This window comes from Macaca thibetana, chromosome 12 (assembly GCF_024542745.1).
Source record: "Macaca thibetana thibetana isolate TM-01 chromosome 12, ASM2454274v1, whole genome shotgun sequence".
In the NCBI taxonomy this organism is placed as follows: domain Eukaryota; kingdom Metazoa; phylum Chordata; class Mammalia; order Primates; family Cercopithecidae; genus Macaca; species Macaca thibetana.
This window is the reverse complement of record NC_065589.1, coordinates 44,848,951-44,876,466: the sequence shown is the minus strand read 5'-3', so window position 1 is coordinate 44,876,466 and position 27,516 is coordinate 44,848,951. Positions and strand designations below refer to the sequence as shown.

Below are 27,516 nucleotides of genomic sequence, written 5' to 3'. Positions count from 1 at the left end.
TAGTATGAAGATAAAGACACATAATTGCTTTATTTTATTTTATTCTACTTATTTGTTTATTTATTTTTGAAATGGAGTCTTGCTCTGTCACCCAAGCTAGAGTGCAGTGGCGCCATCTTGGTTCACTGCAACCTCCACCTCCCAGGTCCAAGGGAGTCTCCTGCCTCAGCCTCCTGAGTAGCTGGGACTACAGGCGTGTGCCACCATGCCCGGCTAATTTTTTATTTTTAGTAGAGACGGGGTTTCACCATCTTGGCCAGGCTGGTCTCGAACTCCTGACCTTGTGATCCACCCGCCTTGGCCTCCCAAAGTGCTGGGATTACAGGCGTGAGCCACCACGCCCAGCCTATTTTATTCTATTTCATTCCATTTTAGCGATTCCTTCAATCAGGCTGAAGACAGAATTAAAATTATGCGCATTAAATACTCATGCAAAAACAGATTATAGAGCAGGATATGACTTTCATTTTTGTCTTTTTCTTAGAGATTTCTAAGCAACTAACCTAAGAGAATCCTGAGTACATCATACTGTGGGTGTCATTAATATATGCTGTTTCATTGCCTATAACCCCCAACAGGAATCATGAGCTGTGGCTGAGTTCATATAATTACTACCCCCTGAACACTTAGCAGTCCTGCCATTTGCCCCTTCTGGATAAGCAGGTTCCCTATTCTGGCTACTCTCCCGCATTCTTGTGTGACTTTATCCATCAGAGACCAACTCAAGCTTTTGGGCCATAGCCAACACTCCCCTCTAAACATGTATACCTATGTAAAGGGACAACATGACCTGACAAAATTCTCTTTCTGATTTGTGAGTTGATACATATGAAAAGTCTTAGAACATATAAAAAGAAATCAAAGATTTAAATTTGACATATCTCATTTTAAAAAAATATATGAGGAATCAGGATGTTATTATCTGGAAACATCTGTTTGGTTTCTGTGTAGTACAGTAAAGTTGATTTTTATGTTGTATATTTTACATACTTTGAGGTAGAAAATTATCTTTAGGTTAACTATGTCTGACAGACATCATCTCTTTTACTTAGGCAAGGCATTTCATGTGTGGGGGAAGAAGTACTTTGCTTGACAGAGAAGAGACCCCAAGGAGCCTGGTGTAGTTGGAAGAAAGTAGTTTTGGCACTGACGGAGGAGAAAGCTGAGAGAGGATGGGAGAGTGGGTTCAGCCAAGGGAGCCCTCTGCCTCCTCTACCCAGGACACACACAATCAGAATCTTATGTACAATCATGGAGTTTAATTATGTGTGGATTTCTCAGGAAATTGGGAAAGGTTCTGAATTCTCTGTTTTGCAGGCGGGGAGACCTTTGAGAACAGAGGTAGCCCAGGCAAACAGATTAGGAAAGAGATGGCATTCTTGTTGCAGGAATTCCGTCGATGCACGAGGACAGGGGGGCTTTGCACTGTCGTGGGCTGTGGAATTGGAGACAGGCCATGCTTCAACTGATCTCTAAAAGTGTTAGGTTGGCAGGGCAGTGCAAGGTTATCTGGCTGCGCGCACTGTTACGGGCCTGGGGTGTCCCCTCCCTGTGTACAAATGCAGGGGCCACAGGTGCTGCTGACAGCTCACAAGCTTCTGATACCCCACTGAATTTGAGTCCTTTGAAAAAGACCACTAGTTGGCTTTTCTCACTTCTTTTTCATTAAAAATGAACAAATCAGAAACGACCATTCGCTTAAAATGTGGAGAAACAAAACCTCCGATGGTCTGTCCATTCATTTCCTGCCATCTTCACAGCCGAAAAGTGTACTAACTTTAAATGACTACAGTAAAGGGCAGTGGATCCCAATTCAAAATTCAGCAGAAAATTTCTGATCTAATTTTGATAGAGATATGTGAATTACCGATGAATTGAAGCGGTCTCTGTGTTAAGTCATTACAGATGTTAAATTTAGCAAAGACATAGAAACTCCTGGGTGTGGAGACTGCTGAATATTGTAGTGTTCAACACAAATGCACTGCTTGTTGAATTGGTCTCAGATGAATTTTGCTGCTGAGCTGACACGGTAGTTCTGGCCAAGTTGGAACATTCCAGTCCTACAGTTCACCATCATGCTGTCAGTTTATCCATGGAGATAGTTTGTGGGAATGGATTGACACACAAGTACGTGCTGTTGGAATCTGGATGGATTTCTTTCTTTCCTTCCTTTCCACTGCCCCAAACTTTTGTACAGAACTTTTTGATTAGCATATTTCAAATTTATGTTTTGAAAATAATTAGGTTCAATTGATCAGAGCTTTCTACCTTTGCATCACTGTTTGTTTAAAGAAATAATGTTGATTTTTTTTGTTGTTATAAAATGGTAGATTTCATCCCTTGAGGTGACTTGAAAAATGCCGCCTTCCTTTAAAGTACTCTTAAGTAAAATGAACATAAGGAATGTTAATCGGATTGTCTCAGGATCAATGCACTGATATTGATGTGTCAAATATTGCGGTTATTAGCTGAAAGTATTTATTAACCCTAATAAGCCAGCAACTCTATGGAACTTTCTATTTAACTTTTCTCGTAAGCTACTTTGGAGGTAAACAAATCCCAGTTGGAAGTAAGGACTGCAAATCAACCCAGCCAAGTGTAATGATTAGCAATGGAAATGTCCCATTGTGGAATTCTAGTTCCATCTGCTCGTGAAAAAAAGATTACAGATGATTATAATTAGGAACTCAGTGTGTGGGAGTGAAAATAATGATCGTGGTGGGAGTGGGGGTGTGTTATAAAGATGTGAACATTTTATCTAAAACGTGCACTCTGTTCATTAGTAACTTTCAATACAACTTATATCCTACAGGTACAATTTCTATTATTTCTTGAACACTAGGAAATGCTTGAGGTGTGAATAATGTTTTCCAGTGTGATTTGTACTACCTATACATGATAAAGGGATGTTAACTGTTCGAATCCTCTTTAACGGCCCCCAGAGTGAAGGAGGGTGGGCAGGGAGAGGAACAGCTGTTGCCTGAGAGGGGAAGGAAGGGAGGGAAGGGGAACTGGAGAAGCCGGCTTCATGGGTATATGATCTGGGATAATGGGAAGCACTGATTTAGGAATTATCAAATCATTCCTCCATTGCAAATGCATTATTATTATTATTATTATTATTTTTGAGACAAGTCTCGCTCTGTCGCCCAGGCTGGAATGCAGTGGCACCATCTTGGCTTACTGCAACTTCCACCTCTTGGGTTCAGGCAATTCTTCTGCTTCAGCCTCCTGAGTATCTGGGATTACAGGCATGTGCCACCACACCCAGCTAATTTTTTGTATGTTTAGTAGAGACGGGGTTTCACCGTGTTAGCCAGGATGGTCTCGAACTCCTGATCTCATGATCTGCCCGCCTTGGCCTCCCAAAGTGCTGGGATTATAGGCGTGAGCCACTGTGCCTGGCTGCGAAGGTATTATAAAGGTCAATAGGTATGTTGATTCTTACATTTTCCCTGAATATACATCGCACAATACTGAGAAGAAATGTATTCGATCCTGTCTAGCATGGCAGTGGTTGGACTTGAATCAATGACAGCTCCCTTCCTCTTCATCTGAGTACATTGAACGGCTACAATTCATTAGTCAGAAATTTGAATTGTTTAGAACATGGTAAGATTCTGGAGCCTAATTCCAGGAAATGAAGTGAAGATTCAAAGGAAGCCCCAGAATGCTCCAAGCCTGCCCTTCAAATTATTTGTCTAATTTACACGTTATTTTTTGAAATGGCAAAGATTATCCTTTCTGATAAATTTTGTGCATTACAAAACAAGTTTTATCTATTCTAGGGGAGCTCCAGATTTATACAAGACAATTGTGATAAATTCTTTCTTAAAGGAAGAAATCCTTTATTATGCAAATAAAGCTTCTTTATTAACTTCTGTGTATTTGAATGGAGGTTGGACTTTTCTCGGTTACCTACAGTTTACACGTAACTCAATTATATGTACTTCTCTAGAACTGCTCATATAAAATAATATTTCTTAACACATTTAATGTGGTGACTCCCTATTATATTGCAATACCCTTCCTCTTTTTTTCTGAACTAACAATGGAATTAAAATTCAAGTGCTGAAAAAACATGGTTTCAGTATCCTTATATTCTTAATATGGAACCATCATATAATTAAATGCAATGTCTAGTTTTTTCATAAGTGTACGAAGTTGAATATTCTGATTTGGTGCAGTGTTTTCAAATTTCCCTCACCATAAGAATCACTTGGGGGTTAGCCTAGGGTATCAATAAATTCCTGGCCTCCCCCCTTTAACCTACTGAATCAGATGTGTAGAACCTGGGAATATACTAGGTCAATGAGCTATCTCAGGTGATTCTTATAATCAGGTAAGACTGGGACCAATGATGTAATGCACTAAAACTTAAGGGTGTATCAGAATCACCCTTGTCTTATTAAAACCAAATTTCTGAACCCCACCCCCAGATTCAGTGGGTGTAGAGTCTGAAAATCTGCAGTGTTAACAAGGTCCTTGGTAATGCAGTTGCTGGCAGTCCAAAGATCACACTGTGGGAACCACTGATGTAGAGGAAAGAATGTAGTCGTGAGATGAGACACTTCTGGGTTCCAGTCTCATTTAATAGCTGGAAAGTTTTTAGTATAGTTACTTAATACTATACTAAATACTTAATACTGTAATATACTGAGCTTTTTCCTCTTTATTTTCAATTTTTAAAAATATCTTTAAATAAATGTATACGCTCATACATATATATTATGCTTGGGTATAAATGCTACCTTGAATAAATATGGAGCACAGATGGAAACCAAGAAGAAGGAGGCAGAAATGAGAGCAAGGAGGAGTCTGATAAGTAGGTTCCAGGGAGAATGAGTGGTCTGCAAAGTAATAACTGTGTCCTAGAGTTAACCAGAACCCAGCAAAACAACATAATCAGAAGCAAACTCAAAGTGAACTTATTAAAAGTCAAGCTAACTGTTTACTTTGCAAGGAGACGAGAAAGGTCACTTTGCTGTATGAGTATGATAGCATTGATTAATTTGAATGCTTTGTCTGAATCATTACTGTCGAGATTCTGAAAGTTTAGATACTGAAAAGAAGAAAACAATGTTGACATGGAGAAACTAATCATGTGAAGGCTGTTTTTCATGTCAGTGAGGATAAAATCATTGCTACCTCCTCTTTTTATACACATGACTAATGACATATTTGTAAACTTAGTTTTCTGAGAAAGAAATATAGCCATCACATTTAGGGTTCAAACCATTATTTAAATACGTATACTGTGTTTCATTAGCTTTTCATGGGAAGTATTTGTATTCTCTCTGATGATGTGAAAAACATAAGCCAATTTGGGTGTAAAATCCAATGTTCAGGCAGAAGCCTTATGTGGAGATAGTGTTCCCACAGAATTGAACTCCTGGAGTAGTGGTTAAGAGCAATCACCCCAGGAGTCAGATATCTGGGTTCCAATCTTGCTTTCACCTCTTAGGGCCCATCCCGTTGCCATAGGAGTGTTTAATAAGCTAGTAATCATCATAGCACATAGCTATGGGATTTCTACAAGCTTTTATTCAGCAAGTATTTATTGAGTGCTTGAGAAGTGCCAGGCATGGTGGCAGGTACTGGGGATATCCACTCTCAGGGAGCTCTGGGAGACAGGCAAGAAACCTGTGAATAAGAAAGTTAATATAATAATAGTAGGTGTTAAGGATGGAGCAACTAACAAAACTAAAACATAAGTACCTACTCCTCCAAGTTCCAGTATAGTGCCTTATATTCTAATTTGTTTACCTTCCATAAGCTCATCAAAAGTCACATGTGACTTAGATTTACTGACTAGGTTGCTATTTTACTCATCAAACTGAGCTCCTTAATTCAGGGATTTAACAGAGATTAGTTTGCAACTTAAACTTCATTTCTATCCTCTCTTAGGCATTAATAGATTTTGTCCATATTACAAGTGCAAATAATAGCGAACTTTATGTTTTTATTCTCTATTTGATGTGCTTGTAATTTACGGCTTAGCCACAATTAAAATGTATTTATGTTCACTCTATAATCTATTAGAAATTCTATATAATTTAATCATTTTCATTTTGTTGAGGTCAAATTTAACTACAAAATCTAGGAAGCTATTGATTCCCTCTAACTGCACCATTTTTATAGACTTAGTTTGTTTGAAAATTTAAGTAAAATTTGTTCCCTGGGCCAAAAGGAGAGTACTATTTTAGTTTTGTGGAACTTTGCCAAAATTGTATTAATTATTAGCTGTGATTCATTTATGACTGTACTTCTTCTATAGGATTTTAACTAATTTAAAGCAAAGACTGAATAAAAGTCTGTATGTTTTGCAGACAAGAGAGCACCCATTTATCCTCAGCAAATGAATTGTTGGAGCAAATAATTTCAGTGGACCATTTGGTATAGGAAAGCTTATGGAGACAGAAGCTTATGGAGACAGAAAATTCAAGGGATTAGGATTTAAGAATGAGGGGCAGCCAAGATTTATGTAGTTTTCAAGAACATAGATTATGCAAATACACACACCTACATTCTGTAGACTGCATTGTAGGGAATAATGGACATACTCAATATCCTCTAAGATTAGGATAGAGAGAAAAGCTCCACTCTATTTGAAGGAAGGGGAATTTTTAGCAAATCAGAATAATATTAATCTAAGTTTTTCATTTTCTTCAGTGGTAGTCCTTTCTCAATTGGTTTAGTTGCCACCTTGCCAGAAAACTTTAGGAAACTTCTTTAAAAAAACTTCTTTAGTCCAAGGGGTACTCTCAATCCAGGATGAGTAAGGCTTTCAACTTTCCAGACCAAGTAAATAAGTCAGAAAGCTTTTCTAGTCTAAATAACCTAATTCTTCTTACAGAATTCTCTCCACCAATTGCTTGGTAAATGTCAATTCAATGAAATGACATTCACATTCAGAATTATGGTAAATTTTTGTTTTTCATATCCTTCAGAATCATTTTTTAAACTTTCCCAAATCTTTGGCTTATCAATGACACATTATTCTGTCACCCTATTAATGTATGCTTTCTTTGTCATTCATAAAATGTTTGTATTGTTTGGCCTTATGCAAGGATGTTGATTAAGCACCTGTGAATGTTTGCTTTATTGGCATTGAGAAAGAAGAGAAAATGATTTGTTTTGCTAACAATGAATTATTGCATCTGTTTGTGGCTGTTAAATAATTTAATAGAACTTAAAGGGCCTGTTTTCCGTTGATTAAACTATAGGAAAATATCAGTCTCTGCCTCGCCTTGGATACAAAGTTGGATGTAAAACATGTTTTTAATTTGCCTTTTGCCAGTTTAGATGTTGATAAGACTCTGAGGGATTTTTATATTATGCCATTTTTACATTTAAGTTGAATATCTCTTTAAGCTTGAGACAAGAGAAAAGAGTGTTATAAACAACTTTATTTTTAAATAGCTTGTTCACTTTTATCATATGATATTAATAATCATGTCAAATTCCTAATTATACCAAATATCAGAGGGCTAGGCATTATTATTACTGAAAATTTCAAGGAATATGATTTATTTAGTGGAAATCCTGAGATTACTGATACCACCATTTTCCCTCTCCTTTGTTAGCTTTTCTCCTAACCAAACTCAAAATGTTCTACATTCTCAAAGGTCACTGCTAGGTACTCTTCTCTTTTTATTCTGCCTTCTTTCCTTAAGTTATTTCATTCAGCCCCATGATTTCAAAAACCACTAATAACCTGACAGTTTCTAAATCCCATGTTTTTATCTTAAACTCAGAGGTTTATCTTGGGATCTAGTTCCTTATTTACAATTGTATTCTCAATACTCTAGAGCCACTTACAAATATGTTCCTTCTATAGACTTCTCTGTTTTTGCAAGCGGCTCCTCCAGCCTCTCAGTTACCCAAACCACAGATCTGGGGATCCTTTTGCCTCTCCCCAATGCTCCCACTCCAGTTCATCAGTAGCTCCTCAAATAAATCCACTTCTCTCTTGTTCTCACCCTAGTTCAGTACACTCGGAACTCTCTTGCAATCACCAAGTGGTTACTCCATTAAATTGTATCTCCAAATCCATTCTCTAGCAGCTAGATATGTTTTTTCTTTTGAAAATGTAAGAACTTTTACTTCTTTGCCTTAAAAACCTCCATAGAATAAACTCCAGATTTATAAAAAATGGCTTTCACAGCCCCCTGCGACAGCTTCATTTCATTTCCTTCCTCCTCTCCTATGCATTTGCTATAGAGGCCTGTGTTAGTGGAGTCTCCTCAGGATCTTCCCGTGCTGTTTCTTCTGCATGGAATAATTTTCCCACACTATTTGCTTGGCAATTTGCCTAGCTTGTGTTAGTTCCTCAGGGGATGCGTAGTACCCCGCTCCAGTCTAAATTAGTTCACCTCTACCTAAAATACCCCGTATTTTCTTTCAGAGCAGTTCTTACGGTTTTAAATTACATGTTTGTGTGATTATCCTTTAATATATCTTTCTTCTACAGGTGCCATTACAGTATATGCACTATACATCCAGCTCAGTGTCTGGCACTAAATTGGGACTCCATAAATATGTGTTGAAGGACTTCAAATATTCCAAAATATGAAGAATTTTCCATACCATGTCCTCTTTTTTGTGGCCCTTTTTTTTTTTTTTTTTAGAGACGGAGTTTTGCTCTTGTCACCCAGGCTGGAGTGCAGTGACTTAATCTCGGCTCACTGAAACCTCTGCCTCCCGGGTTCAAGTGATTTTCCTGCTTCAGCCTCCCGAGTAGCTGGGATTATAGGCGCACGCCACCACACTCAGCTAATTTTTGTATTTTTAGTAGAGACAGGGTTTCACCATGTTGGCCAGGCTGGTCTCGAACTCCTGACCTCAGGTGATCCACCCGCCTCGGCCTCCCAAAGTGTTGGAATTACAGGCGTGAGCCACCACACCCGGCCTTTCTGGCCCTCTTTTTGAGTGGCATTTTTGCCAAGTAATATAGCACTGTTGGAAAGAGATAATTAGTGTAACAGTTCTTTTTATTCAACATTCAGTGAGGGAAAATATCAATAATGGTAAAACTTGTATTCCTTCCCATAGTGAAGGGTGAGAAAATACACTGGGAACTAGAAAAGTATAGTAGTAAAATGCAGAGGTGGTATAAATTTAGAGGAAAAAATTTCTTCAGGAGTAGAAATACCTGGGTTGGCATTCGACTCTGCCACTGATTTATGTTTTTGGCATGTTGTTCAGTCTCCTGTGTCTTGCATTTTCTCATCTCAAATCTTGAGAGATCTCAACAGAAAACAAATGTGGAAACCCTTTGAAAAGATTAAAACTTCTTAGAAAGGTGAGATGCTCTTACCCTCCTTATTTTGATTTTCATTTTTGACCATAACGTGGTTTTACTTGGGGGTTCTTAAAAAATAATGAACACAGTCACTCTCATAGATAAGACTAGCTGTCACTTTCTCTCAATTCATGCAAGTTATTATTAAGAAACCACTAGGGATGATAATATGAAATTAAGTGTAGTGAATTCATTATGGATTGCCTTTCTCATTTTTTACAAGGTTTCCTGATAGCAAAGCTAATAAAGTTTAAATATGTTGAGGTGTCAAGTCTTTTTTTCTAAGAGATTAATTAGAGCTCAGTCCCTAAGCTATTTGTAAATTACTATACTTTTTCATTGTAAAGTGTTTAGTGGAAATGCTGTTTTAATAACATGATTATAGATTATAAATGGTTTCATTAAGTACTTTATTTCCCTGTCACTATACCAGTTCTACAGAAATAAATGACTTTAATGTTCTTTTTACTGATAATTTAAATGAGATCTAAAAGATGAAACATTATTTTGAAACAAATTTAATTCAATTGGCCTAGCATGGCTTGGAATCTTTGCTGCCCATGATCCTTTTATGATTAAATACTAAAGAAGAATGTGTAATGTGAATATTTTTCTTTTATTTCTACATCATGGGATTCACACTCCCTGGGGTGAAATATCTTATTCTTTCCAGAGACTATTAGTAGATGTACTAGAAATTTATCCTCTCATGGGTTGTGCCGGTCAGTTTCATCAACAAATGGGAATTCAAGGTCCCTTAGTAAAATGAATGAACTTATGTAACAACCACGCCCTACACAAATCCAAATGTGTGTTAAATATCTTTATGTTCAGACAAATTGATAGCCTAGAGATCAGTATGTGCTAGCTTATAGTCCTGCAAACAAGTGTGATGTTTATTCCATTTAAAAATTGCCTAGATAACCAAACATAACTATGTGAAATTTCATAAGAGTTTGTAAACTTCTCTCAGTACCAAGAAAGCAAACGACCTGGCAGTTTTGTTTTGTTTTTTTTTTTTTAAGTGAACCAACACACAAGGATATATGCACCAGAGCTGGGCACGGTGGCTCATGTCTGTAATCCCAGCACTTCGGGAGGCTGAGGCGGGAGGATCACTTGAGCCCAGGAGTTTGAAAACAGCTTAGACAACATGGCAAGACCGTGTCTCTACAGAGATAAAGAAGCAGCCTGGAGTGGTGGTGCACGCCTCTACTCTCAGCTACTTGGGAGGCTGAGGTGAGAGGATTGCTTGAGCCCAGGTTTTCAAGGCTGCAGTGAGCCATGATCCCACCATTGCACCCCAGCATGAGTGACAGAGCAAGACCCTGACTCATAATAAAAAATATGCACCAGAATTGAGTGTTAATATTTCACCTGAATTTGGCTCAGATTTACATGGGCTATGAGAGCATTTTTAAAATTTTAGTTACCATTTCTTATTACTTGTAATTATATTCTCATTCTGCGGATATTCTCAGGAGGCAATAAGCCTGGTGGTAATTGAACAGATTTAGTTTTTTGAAAAAATATATTGACAACTATAGTTTTCCTGACAGTGTAAATATGGTTTGGAAAGTATCTGCTATTTTAAGTAACATTTTGAGTGAAATATTGCATTCAGTAGTTGAATGTCCTGAGATTTCACATGTTAAATGTAGAGTTAAGTACAATTAGTAGAAGAGTGTTTTAAGTGGCAGAGATGGGCAGAAATTATTTTGAGGGGTAAGATTAGTTGAGTTCAGATAAGGACCCTCTATTAAAGAAGAAATAAAGGAATGAGGATTAAAAGACAATGAAAGACTTTTTGGTGAACTAATGTATACTTTCTGAAGATTTGGGAGTGTACTGGGGGGCAGAATGCAAAGGCAAATTTGTAGTTACATATCTAGACATGAAAATAGAGGGATAGGCCAAGTTCACCTGATGGAGAACTTTTAAGGCTACATTCTATATTTGATGATTGTGGTTGAAAATTTTATAATTATTAATAGTATGTATGCTCTGAAAGGTAAAAGACCTTGTAACCTATATGGAATTCTTACTGAGTCCAGTACTTTGGGATATACTTAAATCCTAATTCAATATAGCAGATTTGAATCTTATTATCAATGGAGTGCATTTAATTGAAATCAAATTGACTTAAACATCTAGTAAGGAATTCTCAAGTTTAACCTTCTTTTCCTCCTCTGGGAACATTCATATGCTTACATCTACTCTCAAAACTTAGAGGTAGAAAAAATTTGATTTAAGAGAAGATACACATTTTCATTCAAATTGATTGTTTAAATATTTATGAGACTAATTTTCCAGATACATTAAAAAACTGAATTGTGCTTTGGACATTCTTTTCACCATAGCTAACTAATATTAGTAGTTCTAAAATGTAAGATACTAAAATAATTTCCAAATCAAAGATCTGACATGATATTTAAGGGCTATTTTTATATATTGTATTAGAAGTGCATTGACCATTCCCAAGAATAATAAATATTTCAAAAATTGTATTTAACTAAAATAACACCAGTGTAATTATTTTAATAAAAATAATTTCAAAAGAGCCCTTGAATTCCTGGGCTCTTTGAAATTTTAACCATTTTAGTTATGACTCAGAAAAGCTTAAAAAGATGGATGTCATTAATCTCTACAAGGTGTATCTATCTTTCTGATAATTCATGAGGTAATTATAGGACTAATGCTTTCTAATTGTCTTTAATATGTTTTCTCATAATATATGCTAATATATGTTAATTTTAAATAATTTGAGCAATACAGAGAAAGAAAATTCCATAATTTTGCTCCCTTTTTCTAGAGATAACCACTATCACCAATGGAAATATATTCTTCCAGACTTGTCATAGGTAAATGGTAAGCTCTCAAGCTCTCATATTATACTATAAGTACTGTTCTGTTATCTGCTTTTTAAGTATACACACACACACACACACACACAATGCATTTTAAGATTTATAGGTCTACATCACCCATTAAATGGGCTGTATAGAATCCTGTTACATGAAATGTACCATAATTTATTTTGCCAGTCCTTACTGGGAATGAATGTTTAGTTTATTAGTTTGAACTTACTTTTTAAAATATCAGCAGCATGGCAGTGAACCACCTCTTACTTATATCTTTGCTCATTTACTCGAGTATTTCCTTCAGATTTCTTTAAATTCCTAAAAATTAAATTGCTGGATCAAAGTAGATGCATCTTTAATGTTTTAAACATATTATTACATTACCTTCCAGAAAAGTTGTGCAAGTTTATATTCAATGTACTCTTGTATAAAAATTTCCATTTCCCTACAATCTCACATTTTTTAAACTTTAGTAATCTGATAGGCAAAAATAGTCATTTTATTTGTGTATACCTTTGTGTGTATATATATATATACACACACATAATGTATAATTATTTGTTTGAGCATCTTTTTATATATTCTCTAGACAGTTGTATAATTTTGTGAATTTGTCTTTTCAAAATTCATTTGTGAACAATTTTTGTAAATTAAGAAACATGGAGCAAATATATTCCAGTTTGAATTTAAAAAATATATTAATACAGTTTTAAGTTTCTCTATGGTCAAATCTATCAATTTTTTCCTCTATGCTTTCTGGTCTTAATATATTTGTTAAGAAAAGGTCTTCCTCACCCAAAACTATACAAAAATACTCTTATAGTTTTTCCTAGTATTTCTGTGTTTTATTTAATCTTTATTTAAAATTATTTTTTGTCTGACATGAAGCAGAAATCTAGTTTTTTTCTTCAAATGAATACTGAATTTGTTAACACTAATAATTGAATAACATATTGTTTCCTTTGTTATTTAAAATGCCTCTTACAACTGCATCCATTGAAACTATCCCATTGGGCTTTTCATTACAATTTTATTGTGTTTTTCTGCTAACTTGTGAAGAATTTGAATTTTGCCAGTAGTATATTTTTGGTAATTTTTAATGTTTTTATTTATTTAATTTTTCCTTTTTAACTTTAAGTAAAATAAAATTCTGTATCTAAGTTTTGCACACACCTTGTTAACTTTATTCTTGACTTGTTTATATAGTCTTAATTACTAATTTGAATGGTATTCCTCTCACCCCCACTCACCCCTGCCATTATGTTTAGAAACAGGTTGGCATATAAGGCAGCTATTAATTTTTCTATATTTACATTGTATTTTGCCACTATCACTTTTATTGGTTCTAATAAGTTTTTCATTTGATCTTTTGAGATTTTCTAGGTAAACAGTTATATTTTCTGCAAGTAACAATGATCTATCACTTTCTTTACAATATTTTACTCTTAATTTCTTATCTTTACCTTATTGCTTTGACTTAACTATCCAAAATTATATTAAAATATAAAGTAAATAAATAGTAGGCTTTTAAATTTTGTTTTGCGTTTTGATTTTCATGAGAATGCTTCTAAATCTTTACCAGTTGGTAAAATGTTTCCTCTAGGATTCTGAAATGGTTTTGATTATGTTAAGGAAGTTTTCTCCTCTTCTCAGTTTACTGAGAGTTTTGTTGTGAATTGGTACTGCATTTTGTCAGATGTCTTTGGGGTAGTTTTAGTTACGATCAATTGTTTTTCTCTTTTAATCTGTTTACTTATTGAATTTCATTGATTGACTGTCTCATGTTGACTCATTCATATGTTCCTGGAATAAATCTGACTTCTTGAAGAATATATTTATTTAATACATTGCCGTATTTTACTTATTTTCATAAAAAGATCTATAATTCACTTTTGTGGAATTTTGTCAGACTGTGGTCTGTGTTTTACAAAGTACTTTAGCATGCTTTATTTCCTTTATTCCTTGACACAGCCCTATGAATCAGGCTAGGAATTATATTTTTTTGACAAATAAAAATTATAGACATAGAAATTTGCTTTGCAAAAAGTCATGCAAGTAGGTGGTGATGGTGAGTAAAATTTATTAATCTCTAATCCAATACTTTGGTTTGGAGAGAAGGAATTTAATTAATTCAGTAATTTCTATCAGTATGAAATTTATGGACTTTGAGTTTTATTATCTCAAATAAGAACTATGCTTTCATAGTTTTCTTTTACATTTTTCTAAGTTAAGAGAATGAATTTGTTTCCATTTTGACCATGGAGCCTTCACTGGGTATGAATGGGGGTGAGGGAGAGTTCACCCTAAAGGAGTCCCTGAGCTGAGAATATTCATTCTCTGAAATCTGCCATCTGTTCCTTGAACATGAGCAGATGCTGATGTTCAGTTAATCAGAGGTAATGCAATAAGGATTAAAGTGTTAGATAGTTCTAACCCATTCCGGAAGTTATGGGTAAAATTTAAAACCTTTAATCAGATTCATCTTGACATTCAAGCCAAGGTGGCTATTTGGGCCAAAGGTTCTATATCTCTATGATAACTAGTCCCAAAGGACATATTCTATTATTGTCCTAAGAGAAAACATATTAAGGATGTGTTTGCACATAGCATTGGGTCAAGATAATTGACATTCTATTTTATATGGGGTTCAGGGATCTGTCTTATGGAAAACTCAGAGATTGCTTTAAGGGGTTTATTTCAAAAGAAATACTCAATTAGGCAGTTTAAAATAATTTAAATGTCAGTTTTACAATACAGACTTAATACAAATGCAAGAAGGAGTCCATTTGTTAATATATACACCAATTTATTAAATGGTAGACTAGACTTCTCCAAATCTAGAGAAAGATAGAAAGATCAGTTTAGACTATTAATGTATTATATCTTAAGTTTGAATAGAATTGGGTTTTTTAAAAATTGAAATTTAGTCTCCTTGTCCCAAGTGACACACATTTATAAAATATTTTTAAAAAGCAAATTCACTGTTTTTAATCTTCTACAGAATATTTTTTGTAATGAAAAACCTACATGTGTATATTACTGTACAGTACAATAGAACTGATTTCATTTCTAAGAACTACCACTAGTAGTTATATATTTTATGTCATTGAGTTGAATTTGTAAGTGATGCATATAACCTGGAGTTTTGTCCTTAGCAAATGTTGCACAGAAAACCATTAATTCCTGGAAATTGACTATTTTTCAAACTATTTCACTGATGAAAACTTTATGCTCTGAAGAAAGGCTGATTATGTCTCTTATTTCCACTTAAGATGGTATAACTGTGAATGATTTTATTTTTATAAATCATATCTGTTCTAAAACTCAGCTCCAATAACACTCTATTGATAATAAATGGCAAAACTCACATAATATTGAGGCACATTGGGTATTTCCTTTTCAGTTTTAAATATGCTTAATTCAAATTTAGATGACTAAAGAATATATTTGGACTCCAAAGTGACTAAAATCAATATAAATAATATATTGGTGTGTCATAGTTGAGGGCAAATATTACCATTAAAAACTGAAAAGTTGCAATGAAGGAAAAACGTTTCTGTGAACTCACTACATAGGACACAAAGAGAGGTGGGAAATTTTGTCAGGAATGTTTGTGACATGAACTCTATTTAATAATGTTTTATTTCTGTTGATATTTTAATTTTTCAGAAAAAGTATTTTAAGTAAATGTGCAACATTAATTAGAATAAAATATAAAAGTATGCGTCAATTTGAAAGCCTACCTAATTACATATAAGTTTCTGGTGAATGCCCTAATTAAGCATCAAGTTATATGTTTATACCTGTGAAATAATTGGAGCATTACATTTAATCTTTATAACAATACATTGAAAGAGATGTATTAGCAATGTAGGTATTAAAAGTATACATTTAGCTAGCCTTCATCATTGATTTTCCTTTTAAAGGGACATGACATCCTGTTTTCCATAAAGAGAACATCCAATTAATTGTCACACCAGAAACAACAGTAAGTGCTGGCATAAGCTCTGCCAGGATTCCTGGGCCCTGCTGTGCAGGGGTCTCCTGAGGAAGGGCAGAATCGTATCTCAGTCTCCAAGCCCACTTGGTTCTTGGCACCTCTGCTAAGAGTTGCACAGACTACCTATTAATTTTAAATGTATTGTTTTTGAGTGTGAGGCAGACATCTGTCTTAGAGGGACTGATAGACGCAAGTTGTTCCTCAGAGGCCGCTGAATAAATCGTCAGATGACCTTTATTGCAGTCACCCTCATTTTGTTCAAGTTGACGCAGCTAAAGCACAGTACTAACAAAACTACTCATTGCATGCAGCAGTGGGATTAGTGAAAAGGACCATGTTGTTGACTAGAAAAATGGAAGTTCACATACCTCATAACTGTATACGAAGCAGTGGACTGTGAAGGATACAAGAGGAAATTGGCAAGATTGAAATAAGAAACGAGGCCTTTCCATGAAAGCAGCTGACACTACAAAGGAGTGTAGTACTTCTGTTTAATATGCCTCATCAGCCTTTTATGCTCCTTTGTGGGCTTGGCTCATGAACATCTTTAATGTTATTTAAAGCTGTTTTTATTGTTTATTTAGAAGCATTCTTTATACATTTTACCCTAATTATTAAATTTGATGATCTTTGTTCTTATTTACTAATTAGCTACAAAATTCATACATTAATATTTATTCCAGACAACATTAGTGTTGGGATTAATGATTTTTTAAAGAACAAATCACTTGTACAATGCATAGCCCAGAGTAGGGGTTCAGTGAATCTTTGTGTAAATGAAAGTTGTATTTGAAATAATCCATGGGATGTGTATAACAAGAAACATTCTTGCAGAAGAACGCTAACTGGATGGAAACTATGCAGAAGAAGAGCTTGAGATAATCACTTTTATTTAGAGTGTCCCTTCTTAATGAGTTCTAATGAGCAAATGATTGCAGTGAGGTACAGCACAGGGGAAGCGTCTTCTGTTTAACGAAACAAATCAATGGTACTAACTACCCACTCTGAAACTGACTGTTTTTTTGTTTTGTTTTGTTTTGTTTTTTGTTTTTCTCTGCACTCTATCGCTAGCTTTGCCTGTAGAACATCAATTATTTTTGCTTCCAAGTGAAGAGAGTCATTTCAGAGAAGATGTGTAAAATTTAGAGGGTCACTGGCTGCCTATATTTTAATTAGTATCCCATCCGCACCACAGCATATGTATCAGAGTGGGTTTCCTAAAGGAGATGGCTTTAGTGCATTTTGTTAAATGAATCACCTTTTATAAATAAAATTTAATGGTAAATTAAGACATAGAACTTAATTTGGCTAGAGAAATGTGCGTGCATACACTTAGCATTGCCTTTAATTAATTCTGTTGACTTAGAAGATGATGTAGACAATAAATGCTTTCTTTATTGATCATAAAATAACTGTTCAGATCCTCACCAATAAGGCACCCACTAGGGAAGGTCAATGGTTTACTTGGGTTATGCTTCAGCTACTTCTCAATAGTGGCTATTAGGACCTCCGCTCCCACTGTATCACACAGTGACCCTGGGTAAGTCACATGGTGTTAACCATAAATAAGTGCATCACCTGTTTGTGTCTCTGCATTAAGTAACTGGAGTTGACCGTGGGAATAATACTTGGGAAATTTTAACACGAAATTAATGGTATAATTCTACAGTTGCAGTCTTTCCTTTTCTGAAACTTGAAGGCAACAGATATAGTGATGATCCCATCTCCCCCACCACCTTGAATTTCGTGTGAAGAGTTAGGCCTTGTGTATGGGTATGGGTTTTCTCCAGACCACTTAACTGCCAAACATGGATGTGATTTTGGGCATAGGCCCATTGGACAGGCAAAGTGTGTGCATCAGAGCTGAATTCCATTCTGTGATCACAATCCAGGTTAGTGAAGCCAACATTTTTGAGGATAGCCCTCTCCTGGATTGATTACTCTCTGCCTCTGCCTGTTGTTCAGTCTCATTTGGGGCCACTCTATCTCACTTAGTGTATGGTAGCCATCCTGGCTGTCTTTCCCACTGCAGGACTTTTGTTCCTTCCCTGGAACCCTTTACTCTCAGCTCATATCATGGCTGCAGTTTGGGTCTCATTTTGTTCTCTATCCTAGGCATCTTAAAAGGAACATAAGACATTCTCTTGCCCAATTTGCAGTAACTGCTTAACTGCTGAATTCAGTAAGCTATCTTCAGATCTTAATTTCCAGTACGCTTTCCTTTTAGTCTTGCCATCTGTGGAAGCTCATACTCCTGGTTTTCTTACCCTTCAGCTCTTTTTTTCTTTTATCTGCCCAGCCTCTAAATACTGGTGTTCCTCTGGGTTTAGCCCATCTCCAACTGCTTTTATTTAATAGGTGACTCTACTCTGCTCAAGATTCTGTTTACTCCTTTACAGGTGTAACTTCCAACACTGAAACTGCAGCCCAGACTTCTCCCTGGAGGTTTGACTCATATATCCAACTTTCCATTGGACAACTTCACCTAGATGGCCCATAGTCATATAAAATCCACCATGGCTCAAAGTAAACTTAGTTTCCACTTCAACTTCACTTCCCCTGATATTTCATACCTCATTTAGTAATATTTCCATTCACTTCTCACTCAAACCAAAAACCTAGAAGTCATCCTTTATTCAGTCAAGAAGTTCTTGTTTTACCTCATGTTTCTTGATATTTACCACTCCTCTTCATCCTTTTTATTAGGAACCTACCTAATCCCTTCATCCTTTTCATTAGGAATCCTTTTTATTGGCATACCTTCCTAATCTACCTAATACTTTCATCCTTTTTATTAGGAATCTAGCTCAGGCCATCATTATCTCTTTATTGTAATGCTGAATGAAATAGTCATGTAATGTACCATTTTCAGTTTTGTCCATATCAAATCCCTTTAGCACATATGCAGAATGATATATCTAAGATAAAAATGAAACCTTATCAGTTTCCTCCAAACTCTGTAATGTGCTAGGCTCCATCACAGAGTAGGTACCTATTCTTATTTGTCAAATGAATAAATGAAGAATAAGACCAGAGGTCTCTCAATATCCAAGGTTGGAGCTTATCTGGATTCTAGATTGTGTATTGTCTACCATCCTTTGAGAATGTCATGTATCAACCAAATTTTTGTTTCTCAGTTTTCCTTGGAACTTCACAAAACCAGAATGAATAGCATATTTTTATAGTGTATAGGTTGTATATAAGAACAGATAGGGTCCCTATGGTGAAAATCAAACCTATGTGCTATATGCTTATCTTTTAGTATAATCTATTAAATTTTTATTAATCATATCTTAAGAGAACTTTTCAAATATAAATCTTTCCCTCCCTTACACTACGTAGCTGGAGTTCAGTGTTATGAAACAAAGATTCCTTCTCATCACAGTTTGACAATTGGTGTTTTGATTTCTAGTCTTTAGAGTTGTGTAAATTTGTTCTAACAAAGAATCATTTTAGAACTGTTTGCTTAAAACAACTTGCCAAAACACCAAAAAGTATATGTGATGATATAATTAGATGTTTAAACATGCTAATGAGGTCAAAGGCAGGGAAGCTTGGGCTTGGTATTTCCTTTACTCACTTTTAAATTTTCGTACAGTGTTTCAGTGTGCATTTTCCCCGCTGTGTGTTAAAATATACATAACATAAAAGTTACAATTTAATCATTTTTAAGTGTGTAAGTACACTTAAGTACATAACCATTTTTAAGTGTATAAGCATTAGGTACATTCACATTTTTTGTGCAATTTCAGTATACTTTTTCCTGAAATTATATTTAAATAATTCAATATTTTCATGATTGACACCCAAAACTTCCATTGAATAAGTAGAATTTTGGGGGGGCTTATCAACGTGTTTTGAAGAAAAATGATTTTGTGTTTTTTTATTTTGGTTAAGGAGCTTGCATTATATCCAATCTTATTGGGCTTAGGGAAAGCAAATGTCAATGGAAATTTATTTGATTTATCTGAACTTTGTTTCTAATTTTAGCTTAATAAAATAATTAAATATTTAAATAAATGTATTAAAATATTAAATATTTAGGAAGCTGAAAATCTTTTACTGTTGTGAAGAGTCCCATTTAATCATGATTGGTATCCTATTCCTAACAGTAGTAGATAAGCAACAATGTTGTAGAAAATAATTAAAAAATTGAAAAGACATTTGGCCATTTCCCCCTGTATTTTGAAATGATTTCTAAGTTTAGAAATCAGACCTTATAGCATAAGATTAGATAGAAATTATCTTTATTATATACATATATTAGAAACAGTGCTTATAGATAAGTCAGTCTTGTGTTGTTTTAACAAAAGAGTAAAATATTTGTCTATTGCTTTACTAGTTCATGAGACTCTTCTTGATTCTGATGATTGAATCCTTTATAAGATATTGATTGATTTCAAAAGACAGTAGATCCAAAATGTGAAGTATTATTTAGAGACATTCAGAGACCATATAAACCCAATTTTGTTTATTTTTTTAGTTTAACTTATTTAAATGTGATTCCTTTCTTGAGAAATGATAATGTGGAGACTTATGTATAGAATGTTAGAAAGTAGAAAGGATTGAATTCAATGTCTGACTAATTATTGGACTCAACTGCAGTGTGAGGTTAAGCTTTAATGTAGGGGACAGAGGAATGACAATGCACTATTTATCTTAATAAATTTAAAGCTTTTGTTGTAAGCTGCTCAAAGAGAAACTTTGGTTGTGGGACAGGAGTCGGGTGGAAGTGGTATTGGTACTTCAGCCTCTTGCCTTCATTCTCGTGTGAGGAGAGTTAGCTTTGAAATAAACTGAAAGACCTTGGAGTTTATAAAAATCTCCTGGAAAGATGTTATGGTCATTGGAATCAGTTCAATCATCTAATGAGCTAGACATTGACTGGAGCACACTTGAACTGATAATAAACTTGGTTTCTTTTGGAAAGTGCCGAAAGTACCCATCTTCCCAATACATACATAACATAAAATTTACCGTCTGACCATTTTTAAGTATATAGTTGAATTGTGTTAAGTGTATAGTGAATCAAATTGACTCTCATTCAATCATCATCATCATAATTATTATATTTTGTATTTACCAAGAATGAAAACTGATACCTAACCTTCAACTTTTTCTAGTCTGTTTACCTTAATATTCCTTCTTTCCCACCACCAATCTGCCAAGATCTTCTTGAGGGAATACAGATGTAGGGGTGTAGGACTCTGGTGGTGAAGAAGCTTAGAAGATTTGGAGTCTTCCACCCTTCCTGTCTGCTGAGGCACCATTTCCATCTCCCCTCTTCTTTCCCAGCCTGTCAGAGCCAATAGCATGGCTATTGAAAGAACAGCATGATTGCTCTCTGAATCCAGACATTTTCCTTTCCTGTGGCAGACCTGGAGAAATATCAGAGTCCTGAACCTTTTCCAGCATATTTTGAATGTACATAATCTTGGCTGTAGTAATCAGCAGACAAACTAATTATTCATTCACACATGCTCTGGCCAAGTTTTAGCTCATTTGGAAACTTGTAATGACTTTGGATTCTGTCCTTTGTAAAATGACAACCTAAGAATCATATCTTTTTTGCTGGTTCCAAGTTTTAGGTGGGATTTTGATATAAGTTTTATAATCATGTAGGAATTGTGGGTCAAAACAAGAAATTAGCATTATGGGCAGGTGGATTCTTTTGCAGGCTAGATATAAAACATATATTTCTTGAAGGCTTGTCATGCTAGGGGGGAATGTCTTGATTTAAGGAGATATGGCAGAGGAGAGCCTTGTAAGAGAAAGCTATTCTGATAAGAGTGGTTTTGTTCTTACAAATAAACAGTGGCTCAAGTCAGTAACAGAGCGATAGACTATGGAGAATGCTAGCGTAATGTCATACTTGGGGTATAGGAACCATATACATTCATTTAGAGTAGCATTAATTTCCCATTTAATATTTGTTAGAAACTATTATAGATTTTATCACTCTGCTGACAACAATTCTATTTGGAACATGAACTGCTTATATAAAAATCATTTTTAATGTGAAAACTCTCATTAGCTTAAAACGCAAGTCAAATGGTTAGCTTTAAAAGCTGAGTCACAATCTCATTTACCATCAGAATTCACAGTTTTCTTCTTTATTTTACTTGGTAGATTAATCCCGTCTCAGCAATGCCATTAGGTGCCTGCCTTGATGGTGTGGAAAAATACACACAAACATCTGATATTTCTAAGCATGTGAGTTGTGACAAATTTAAATGTGTTCTAATAGAGCATCTGTGTATAACTAGCTGAAGATTTATAGGTGTTTTTTAACTTAAGGATGAGGAAATTGACCACTATAGGATAATTAAAAATAGCAACTCTTTGTAAAAGCAGGAGCTAAGTTGTTAAATGCCAGGGCACCAACAGGCAATATTCTGTAATCTAAATTGGGTAATTTCTATCATTGTCACTTGAAGATCTGATATATATTGGAGTCAATGAATCATCCCACCAACATCTCATAACTAAAGCAAATTTTGTTTCCTTTTCATGGGTAGAGTTTTAGTCAATTGAATAATAAATTGTCCTGTCTTTTCTGAATCATAGGATAGGCAAGTTTATATAGGCAGAACTGATGAAATGAGATCCCAGAGAAGATATTCTACCCTGTTTTAAAATATTTCCAATGAAGGATACGGTCCAGACTACTTTGGTTATAGTTTTCGGTATTTGAAATAGTAATCTCATGTGGTTGTTTTAAAAATATTTTCAATTTATCACTGAAGATTTGTCTGAAATGTTCAGAAGTCAGGAATGAATTAACTTCTGTATAATACCCAATATCCTGGTCAGTACCTACTCAGTCCTACAGTTACTGGGTGTATAAGGCAATGCTCCTCTTCCTTTGAAAAGCATAACCTTTGAAGCCCTTACAGTTTATAAAGAACAGTCATGCACTCAGTCTCACAATGACACTATGTTATATAAAAAGATTACTAATTCCTATCAGAAATTAAGATTGAGAGAGGTTAAGTGACTTACTCAAGGTCATATATTTAGGGAGTGGAATAATTACAACTCAAGAACATGGTGGTATGTGCCTGTAATCCCAGCTACTTGGGAGGCTGATGCAGGAGAGTCACGTGAACTCGGGAGGCGGAGGTTGCATTGCACTGAGGTCATGCCACTGCACTCCAGCCTGGGCAACAGAGCGAGATTCTATCAAAAAAAAAAAAAGAACAGTTATTTTTTCTCCAAGGACAAGGTACTTTGGACTCTACATTTTGCTGACTCTTTGGTATGCTTATAAAATTGGGCATGGTAAACATGCATTATGATGCTTTTGGGAAATTTGTTCCTGGGGCAGTCATGTGAATTAGGATGTGGTTGGGAGCATCATTAATTGAGTCTGTGGTCAGAACAGAGACTAGTATAAAGAAATACCCAGTTTAAGTGGCATCAGTCAGATATTCAGTGTAAATGAATTGGGAATGATAGACACAGTGGACAGTCCAAGACTGAAATGAAATCCATCATCTCATCGGTATTCAGAGGACTGGAACTGTATTTTAGGAAGGATGATAGGGGAGAAGGCCTAGATACAATCAAGAGGGAAACAGTCTCAAAAAATAATAAACCTGCTTAAGATACTCTCTTCTGAACGGATGAATTTTGATGACCTGTTGGCCCTGTTGGTCAGGGAAGGGTGAAATGGGCTGAGGAAACTGGAATTCTATAACACTAAGATCCAAGGACACTTCCAGAAATGGCATTTGCAAGGTGGAAGTGTTTCCTGTAAAATCTTCCGGCAAAGGGCTTTGAAATTTAACTTATATTGGAAGATCCTTAAAAAGATAGTAGAGCCATTCATATTTCTATTTGGTTTAAGCTGTGCCTACTAATAACATTACACTGAAATGCAGGTGTGAATTCCTATAATGTTAAAATCAAATTGTTTACCTCAGTTTGAAAATTTGCTCAAATGTGAGTGATTGGCTATTGTTAGCTCTCAATTTGACTTTCAAGACACCTTGAAAAAGCTCGAGAAAAAAAGTGATTTCTAGTTAAGCTGTTCAGTTAAGCACTTTGTGATACAAAGTATGTTAAGGTAAAACCATTTATTTAAATCCACCTTAAGAAAACCTCTTTAAAAGGTTGCAAAGTATAAATGAGGAAACCTTTAAAAATATACAGCTTTATTTCTGTTGCATATCTATTGGGAGTTGAGCTAGGTAGTTGAGGCACCAGCATGAGGTTCTTAAGAAATCTGCTTTAAGGAACAAATCAGAGTGATTTGTACTTAATACTTGATTTTGTTTCAAAGACCACACAGGCATCTGAAAAATAAGTTTTTGCCTGAATCCTGTAATTTCAGTTTTCTTCGCAATTTCTCTTTTCTGAAACAGTGAAAAAGTAAACTTTAGGCTAGCCTCTATTCAAATAATCACAATATGTGAATTGAAGTTTGAGGAGTTCATAGAGTGTTACTGAATTTGTCTGTTTTCTAAAAGATATTGATTCATTCTTTTCAAATTGTTTTACAGGATCCTTCAAACCAAAAATGTGGTGGAAGAAAGAAAACCGTGTCCTTCAGCAGCATGCCATCGGAAAAGAAAATTAGCAGTGCAAATGACTGCATCAGCTTCATGCAAGCTGGCTGTGAGCTGAAGAAAGTCCGGCCAAATTCTCGCATTTACAACCGTTTTTTCACTCTGGACACAGACCTCCAAGCTCTTCGCTGGGAACCTTCAAAGAAAGACCTCGAGAAAGCCAAGCTTGATATTTCTGCCATAAAAGAGATCAGACTGGGGAAAAACACAGAAACATTTAGAAACAATGGCCTTGCTGACCAGATCTGTGAGGACTGTGCCTTTTCCATACTCCATGGGGAAAACTATGAGTCTCTGGACCTAGTTGCTAATTCAGCAGATGTGGCAAACATCTGGGTGTCTGGGTTACGGTACCTGGTTTCTCGAAGTAAGCAGCCTCTTGATTTTATGGAGGGCAACCAGAACACACCACGGTTCATGTGGTTGAAAACAGTGTTTGAAGCAGCAGATGTTGATGGGAATGGGATTATGTTGGAAGACACCTCGGTAGAGTTAATAAAACAACTCAACCCTACTCTGAAGGAAGCCAAGATCAGGTTAAAGTTTAAAGAAATCCAGAAGAGCAAGGAAAAACTAACCACCCGTGTGACCGAAGAGGAATTTTGTGAAGCTTTTTGTGAACTTTGCACCAGGCCAGAAGTGTATTTCTTACTTGTACAGATATCTAAAAACAAAGAATATTTGGATGCCAATGATCTCATGCTCTTTTTAGAAGCTGAGCAAGGAGTCACCCATATCACCGAGGATATGTGCTTAGACATCATAAGGAGATATGAACTTTCTGAAGAGGGACGTCAAAAAGGGTTTCTTGCAATTGATGGCTTTACCCAGTATTTATTGTCATCAGAATGTGACATTTTTGATCCTGAGCAAAAGAAGGTTGCCCAAGATATGACCCAGCCATTATCTCACTACTATATCAATGCCTCTCATAACACCTATCTAATAGAAGACCAGTTCAGGGGGCCAGCTGACATCAATGGGTATGTTAGAGCTTTGAAGATGGGCTGTCGAAGCATTGAACTCGATGTAAGTGATGGTTCCGATAATGAACCAATCCTTTGTAATCGAAATAACATGACAACACATGTTTCCTTTCGAAGTGTCATAGAGGTAATAAATAAATTTGCCTTTGTTGCTTCTGAATACCCACTCATTCTTTGCTTGGGAAATCATTGCTCCTTGCTACAGCAGAAGGTAATGGTTCAACAGATGAAAAAGGTCTTTGGCAATAAACTCTATACCGAAGCACCTTTGCCCTCAGAATCCTACCTCCCATCACCAGAAAAATTAAAAAGAATGATCATTGTGAAAGGAAAGAAGTTGCCTTCTGATCCAGATGTGTTAGAAGGAGAAGTAACAGATGAAGATGAAGAAGCTGAAATGTCTCGAAGGATGTCGGTAGATTACAATGGTGAGCAGAAACAAATCAGACTCTGTAGGGAGCTCTCTGATTTGGTATCTATTTGTAAATCTGTTCAGTACAGGGATTTTGAACTATCTATGAAAAGCCAAAACTATTGGGAAATTTGTTCATTTAGTGAAACAGAGGCCAGCCGCATTGCAAATGAGTACCCAGAGGATTTTGTTAATTATAATAAGAAGTTCTTATCAAGAATCTATCCCAGTGCCATGAGGATCGATTCCAGTAACTTGAATCCACAGGACTTTTGGAATTGTGGCTGTCAGATTGTAGCAATGAATTTTCAGACTCCAGGTCCAATGATGGACCTTCACACGGGCTGGTTTCTTCAAAATGGGGGATGTGGTTATGTTCTAAGGCCATCTATCATGCGAGATGAAGTTTCTTACTTCAGCGCAAATACAAAGGGCATTGTACCTGGGGTGTCTCCTCTAGCTCTTCATATCAAGATCATCAGTGGTCAGAATTTCCCAAAGCCCAAGGGAGCTTGTGCCAAAGGGGATGTCATAGATCCCTATGTGTGTATAGAGATACACGGAATTCCAGCGGATTGTTCGGAACAAAGAACTAAAACTGTACAGCAAAACAGTGATAATCCTATTTTTGATGAAACTTTTGAGTTCCAAGTAAACCTACCTGAGCTGGCCATGATCCGTTTTGTTGCTCTGGATGATGACTACATTGGGGATGAGTTTATAGGGCAATATACGATACCATTTGAATGTTTGCAGCCTGGATATCGGCATGTTCCCCTGCGCTCTTTTGTGGGTGACATCATGGAGCACGTAACCCTTTTTGTCCACATAGCAATAACTAATCGAAGTGGAGGAGGAAAGGCACAGAAGCGCAGTCTTTCAGTGAGAATGGGGAAGAAAGTTCGGGAGTATACCATGCTCAGGAATATCGGTCTTAAAACCATTGATGACATCTTTAAAATAGCAGTTCATCCATTACGAGAAGCCATAGATATGAGAGAAAATATGCAGGTAGGAGAAACATCCTGCACTCTCCTTCCCTATTCCTGCTTATTCCTACCCTTATAATGTTTTATTAATGAACTGGTTTGCAAAAATTTATCAGGAAGATTGTTTAAGTCTGGGCGCGGTGACTCATGCCTATATCCCAGCACTTTGGGAGGCTGAGTCAGGTGGATCACTTGAGGCCAGGAGTTCGAGCCCAGCTTGGGAAACATGGTGAAACCCTGTATCTCTAAAAAAATACAAAAGTTAGCGAGGTGTGGTGGTGAGCATGTGTAGTCCCAGCTACCCAGGAGGCTGAGGTGGGAGAATTACTTGAGCCTGGGAGGTCAATGATGCAGTGAGCTGTGATTGTACAAGTGCACTCCAGCCTGGGCAACA

General features: G+C 35.9%; 1 protein-coding gene and 1 long non-coding RNA gene across 5 annotated transcripts in view; one reads left to right on the top strand and one right to left on the bottom strand.

Moving 5' to 3' along the window:
- Positions 1-27,516, top strand: part of PLCL1 (phospholipase C like 1 (inactive)) — a 360,211-nt gene that overhangs the window by 258,958 nt on the left and 73,737 nt on the right. For 3 of the 4 annotated variants that reach the window (XM_050750684.1, XM_050750685.1, XM_050750687.1), the window contains one exon: positions 24,670-27,144. In XM_050750684.1, the coding sequence (XP_050606641.1) occupies positions 24,670-27,144 (2,475 nt within the window). Of the gene's footprint in view, positions 1-12,050; positions 12,173-22,294; positions 22,379-24,669; positions 27,145-27,516 lie in introns of those variants that run through there. The other variant, XM_050750686.1, reaches the window with a different exon arrangement.
- LOC126932159 (uncharacterized) lies at positions 21,445-25,188 on the bottom strand. The gene is made up of 3 exons (XR_007718123.1): positions 25,090-25,188; positions 23,168-23,344; positions 21,445-21,543 (listed from the first exon to the last, which is right to left on the bottom strand). It is a non-coding gene; the product is annotated as an uncharacterized LOC126932159 (long non-coding RNA).